The sequence below is a fragment of the Tiliqua scincoides genome, chromosome 10 (assembly GCF_035046505.1).
Source record: "Tiliqua scincoides isolate rTilSci1 chromosome 10, rTilSci1.hap2, whole genome shotgun sequence".
Taxonomy (NCBI): domain Eukaryota; kingdom Metazoa; phylum Chordata; class Lepidosauria; order Squamata; family Scincidae; genus Tiliqua; species Tiliqua scincoides.
In genome coordinates, this window is record NC_089830.1 from 2,098,361 (window position 1) to 2,104,360 (window position 6,000).

Here is a 6,000-nt window from a genome sequence, read left to right on the forward strand (position 1 = left end):
AATGAGTTATGACACAGCAGGGAACCAATCAGGTATTAGTATGAGGTCAGCTCTCAATTCCATGTCTCAGAGCCAAGATTAGAATTCTTATTCAGCTGTGTGAGTGTCGTAAAATTGGCCACATTTCTCTCTTTTTTTTGGTAACTGATTTGTACTGGGTGAAATGTATTGCCATAAATAAATAAATAAATAAATAAATAAATAAATAAATAAATAAATAAAGAAAGAAAGAAAGAAAGAAAGAAAGAAAGAAAGAAAGAAAGAAAGAAAGAATGGGGATGACACCAACCCTAGTGATACCATAGCACTTGGGCTGTGCGTATGATATGGTAATTTACCCTGCCTGGTCTTATCCTAGAGAAGGTTCATCATGGGTGTGACAAAATGAGCGTTCACTCTGGGTGCTGCAAACCCTAGCACTTCTGCTCTCTTTATGAGCTCTAGGCACTTAGGGCAGCTTCTGATGCCCACATGCAGACTGATCTTGATTATGCCAAGTTTTGCATCCTGCGCCCCTGACAATAAACGTTCTCCCAATGCAGGTTGCGATCTGGTGCACCGAACAGTAAATAGACACGTTCTTACTTTTGTACTCCAGGTGGAATCCTGCAGCAGAGACACTGATGTCCGAGTAGAAATGCAAGTAGAGTTGATTGGAGGTGCTGTTCAGCAGGGCAGGGACTGTGGTTCCTGAGGGAAAAGCAAGAGGCAGGTATGTCACCAGGGACACAAGAGATGGGATTCAACTCAAGGTTTTGAGTGGGGGGTGGTGAGGGTTTTTTGAGGTCTCCCCCACTTTGAGGAAATACACGGAGGAATGCTGAATGTGGGGGTCCCATCCATAAGAACAGCTCCTCTGGATTTGGTCAGAGATCCATCTAGTTCAGCTTCCTGTATCTCACGGTGGCCCACTAGATGCTTCGGGGAGCACACAAGACAGTATCTTGTTGCCATTCCCTTGCACCTTGCATTCTTAGACAGCCTACCTCTAAGCAGGTTGCCATCAAGAAAATGGCCTTTTTTGTTCTCACATCCTGATTTTAGAAATCCCTCCCTAGCCAAATTCTCCCAGATTGCTGAGGAAGGTGGTGGATTCTCCTTTACTGGTGAGCTTCATGCAGAGGCTTGCTCTAGGACAGGGGTGCCCAAACCCCGGCCCTGGGGCCTCATGCGGCCCTCAAGGTCTCTCAGTGTGCCCCTCAGGGAGTCCCCAGTCTCCAATGAGCCTCTGGTCCTCCGGAGATTTGTTGGAGCCCGCACTGGCCCAATGCAACTGCTCTCAGTGTGAGGGCGGGCGACTGACCTCTCATGTGAGCTGTGGGATAAGGGCTTCCTCCACTGCTTGCTGTTTCATGTCTGTGATGCAGTAGCGGCAGAAAAGGAAAGGCCGGCCTGGCTTTGTGCAAGGCCTTTTATAGGCCTTGAGATATTGCAAGACCTTCATTCATTCATATAAGTTCATCTGTAATATATTCATTTAGGTAAGCTTACGTAAATTTATTCAAATTTGAAATGTAAATTAATTCTTTTCCCCCTGGCCCCGACACAGTATCAGAGAGATGATGTGGCCCTCCTGCCAAAAACTTTGGACACCCCTGCTCTAGGAGGATTTCCTGCTATAAGCAGGGGGTTGGACTAGATGACCTTGCGGATTCCCTCCAAATTCTCCCATTGTGTACCTCTTATAAGTCGCCTTGTGAGTTCCATGTATGGAAAGGCGGGAGAAAATAATTGCTAAATAAAATAAACTACTGAATGGTTTAAAACTGATTAATTTAGGACATCTGTCATACATCCACTTTATTGGTCTGTTTGGAATGGACTAATCATGAATCCGCCTTAGGTTAGCCTGCCGTGGGCAACTTTTCAACCCCATTTTCCTCTCTGCCATGCATGGGGAACCCTGCTGGCTGCCTCAAGACACATCTGAGAATGCAGCCTTCTTAACGTCATCAGCCTGAATAGTTTTTGATCAGGCCGGCAGAAGGATACCCAGAAATAAGTTTTTCAAAGTGCAGAGATGCATTTCGAGGAATCAGGTTTTGCTCAGTTGTACTAACAGATTGAGAAAGGGATTTGGAGATGAGAGAAGGAGAGGCTGAGTGAAAGACCCCGGGGAACTTCTGGCTCCACCCTCCCCATGTTGGTTGCCTGAATAATGGCTTGGAAGATCTGAGACAGGAGGGAGAAAGTCAGGGCCATAGGAATGAAGGTATCACTTGTTGAGAACGTGGCTCAGAAAGCTTTCATGTGAGGCTCCTGGTTCAATCTGAAAACCGTCAACAGGATGGGTGGCACAGTTCTAACTAGCGCTGGAACAGGCAGGTCGGCGGGCCTGCGCTGTATCCAGTGCAAGTCTGGGGCTGCTGAGGTTCAACCCAAGGCAAGGGGAAACTTTTCCCCTTACCCTGGGGAGAGGCACAGCGCCCCCAATGGGTCTAACTTGGATCTTTGCCACCTGACAAGGTGGCGCAGATCCAAGCAGAATGGAGCAGCCAGGAGCTGCTCCGTACTACCCAGGAACAGGGCCTAGGATCCAGCACAACTGCCAGATCCTGGCCCCGCTTTCTGCTCCCCACCTGCACGCCCATGGGCCTGCTTGCTGCCTGCCCTCCCCCACCCCAAGATGCCTCCTCCCTGACCTCTGCCTGCCCTGCCAGACCCCCATACTGGCCAAGCTCGGACATCACAGACCCACCTTCTGCTCTGTGCACCGGCGCGGCTGACTTCCACGGAGGTGCAAACGTGCTTTACGGCACTTTTGCGACCCTCCTGGGCTGGTGCAAGAGACTTGTGCCGGCCCAGGGTGTTGTTAGGCTTGTGTCCTCAATCTCTTAAGAGTCATCAGCCACTGCGAGTGAAGCCACCTATGAACCTTGGGTATGAGAGGCCAGCATGCATGACTGACTCATTACGTTGCACCAGCAAAATCCTGATTGGCACAGGTGCAGGAAGACAGGAAGCGGGAGAAGGAGCAGGCTATGCCAAATTCAAATCTAGAGTTTGCAGAACCAGACAACCCCTCCGCCCCACCAACCATCACCCAATCACAAAGTTGGTGTCAACTTAACGAGGCAAACAGCATGACCACCTCCAGACTGGAACACAGGATGACAAAGAATACTGATTTAAACACATTCACCAAAAACAGTGACCTGAGAAGCTTCCCAGCATTGTGGCTGTGTTATCTCCACCGTCGAAGACCTCTAGAGAATCCCAGTTCTGCTCTGTGACAAAACTGATCACCTGAATCTGGAAGCAAGGGAAGGAGAAATTGAGAAAAAGGAGGAAAAATCAGTTCCCACTGATGAAGGGCAGATGAAGGGAAAGGGATAGAAAGAGAAAGGCGCATGGCACACACACGTGCACACACACAAACACACACACACACACACAATTGCATAGTTTGCACCTGTTGCTTGCCTCTACTGATGAGCAATTTATAAACCAACCGGCCAGTTTCCTGTATGCCATCCTAACTAGAGTTAAATCCACTTTTCTAGCATATTCCAATGTTATTATATTTCTTGGAAATGAATCTGTTTGCATTGCTTTTTTTTGCGTGTATACTTGCGCACTTCTGTATGCTCTTTGTCTGCACGCTTAATAATGCCTAATAAAGGTGTCCGAATCTGAAATCTGACACGTGCATAGTTCTGGACATCTTTGCATGCACCCTGATCATCCGCTGGCCAATCATTTTGATGGCAATGGCTTTCTTAGTGCTGTACAAAGTCCCCCCCCCCCACCTCTAGCCCAGCAGCATGAAAGGGAGAGGATGAACTTCCCCAACTGGTTCTGATGAATGTGTCGACTCCCTTACTCTGCCCTGGATGTTCGGATGAGAAATCCATTCTGTAAATGCATTTCTCCTTCGCTGCATCAAGTCAGAGGGGGGAAAAAAGGGGTGTGTGGGTGTGTGTGCCAGAGGAGAGATCATACAACATTATCTCTGGTATTATGACTTGTTTTCTTGTTTGATTTATCCTCCGTAACAACTTTGCAGGGACTGTGAAGAAAAAAAGAGGGAAGGAAATACACACACAGATACACACACACACACACACGCCTTCAGAGTCCATCTTGCCAAAATGCTAACGGCCCCAGGGGGCCTTTCTGGGTAGCTCTGGCCAGGCCGGCCTCTGCAGAATTACCCCACGGCAACCATTTGCCATATCGCAATGCAAGAGTCGGGCTGCTCTCCCCGCTCTCTCGGCCCCACTCGCCAAGCTCCCCCCTTTATGGAGAGGCACCAACACTCTCAGGTTTTGATTCTGTGCCGGGGGGCAAGATTCCAGGAGGGATCGACATGTATTTACTGCCAGGGATATAAATTAATTCACTCGGGTACAGCGGCCTCTGGAATGAATAATTCATCTCCAAAGTGCTAGCTGGTGCACGCTGATTGCATAAAAACCCTCAGCAGCCCAGTGCTGCCTCTCTGCTGCTAGGATGTCCCATCCCCACTGTCTTCTCTGATTTGTGGCTGCTTAACCTTCACCTGTGCTGGAAAATGGGGGTTAATGGACACGTAAAGGCAGGAGCAGCTGATGCACCAGGGCCTGAATCAAGAGCACGCTTCACCAAATTAGTGCTTCCCTGCATGTAAACAGGGCTGGCCCATGTGCCTGAGATAATGCACCAGATGCTGCCCACAGTTGTGTCAGCTGATGAGCCCCTTCTCCCTGGATGTGAAAAGGAGGAGTGGAACAGAGTTTAAGAGAAGGAGGAGGAGAAGAGTTGGGGCTAGAGTGTCAGCTGCTCAAGAGCTCACCCCTCTCCCCTCCTCCCTCTTCTGCTCCTCTTCCTTTTCAAGTGAGGCTGGGGAAGGAGGAGGGACAATAGAGATGGGTGAGGGCTAGAGTGTCAGCTGCTCAAGAGCTCACCCCTCTCCTCTCCTCCCTCTTCTGCTCCTCTTCCTTTTCAAGTGAGGCTGGGGAAGGAGGAGGGACAATAGAGATGGGTGAGGGCTAGAGTGTCAGCTGCTCAAGAGCTCACCCCTCTCCTCTCCTCCCTCTTCTGCTCCTCTTCCTTTTCAAGTGAGGCTGGGGAAGGAGGAGGGACAATAGAGATGGGTGAGGGCTAGAGTGTCAGCTGCTCAAGAGCTCACCACTCTCCTCTCTTCCCTCTTCTGCTCCTCTTCCTTTTCAAGTGAGGATGGGGAAGGAGGAGGAACAATAGAGCTGGGTGAGGGGACGAAGGTGGCTGCTCTGCTCCCACCCCAGTTGGCCTCATGGACTGGCTAGCCCTCCGCCAAAAGGAAGAGCTGTCAGGCCCATGAAGCTGAGGGCCAGGCAGACAAAGGCAGAAGGAGAGGAGCAGAAAGATGGCCTCTAGCCAAGCAAAAGAATGTCCCCAGTCGCTCAGCAAGCACGTCTGCCGTGGAAGCCTTTACAGAGGTCAAGGAGAATCACCACACCTGCTCTGGGCAATGGCTTCATGGAAACTTGCGGCTGGTATTGCTAGACTCCCTGCAGTTGTCTACATTGACCAGAATCAGATGGTGGCACACTGGCAGAACCGCTGCCTGACATTCTTTGGGTAGCTAAGATCTGCCACATGCTGGAGACCTGAAAAAATTTCTGCAAGGACAGGGAGTGACAGATTCTTTCTGTCACGTTTGTGACCTTCTCAGAAATATCTGACTGGCTGCCTCTAGACTGGGTAAACCTTGGTCAGATCCAGGGGTAGATCCAAGGGGGGGACATGGATGTGTTAGCCTCCCCCAAATGTTTGCACCAGTGGGAAAGAGCACCTACTGGGATTGGGAGCAGCCCAAGAACAGCCAGGAGGGAGCCCACCTCTACCCGCCTGGAAGAGGTGGCTCCAGAGGGCAGAGTTGGAACGGGAGCCCAGGTCTACCAAGTCGGTAGATTTGGGCTCCAAGTCCAGGAAGGAACCCAGGTCTGCCCACCCAGCAAACCTCAGCCACAGAGGCCAAAGTTCAACCGGAAGCCCAGGTCTACCTGACTGGTTGACCTGGGTTTTGGATCTGTCCCT

At 50.2% G+C, this 6,000-nt stretch overlaps 1 protein-coding gene across 1 annotated transcript in view; it reads right to left on the reverse strand.

Moving 5' to 3' along the window:
- CSMD2 (CUB and Sushi multiple domains 2) overlaps positions 1-6,000 on the reverse strand; it is a 594,109-nt gene that overhangs the window by 90,346 nt on the left and 497,763 nt on the right. Inside the window, exons 36-37 of the mRNA XM_066638160.1 lie at positions 3,156-3,252; positions 586-690 (exon numbers count right to left, since the gene is read on the reverse strand). Coding sequence (XP_066494257.1) covers positions 586-690; positions 3,156-3,252 — 202 coding nt within the window. The remainder of the gene's footprint in view (positions 1-585; positions 691-3,155; positions 3,253-6,000) is intronic.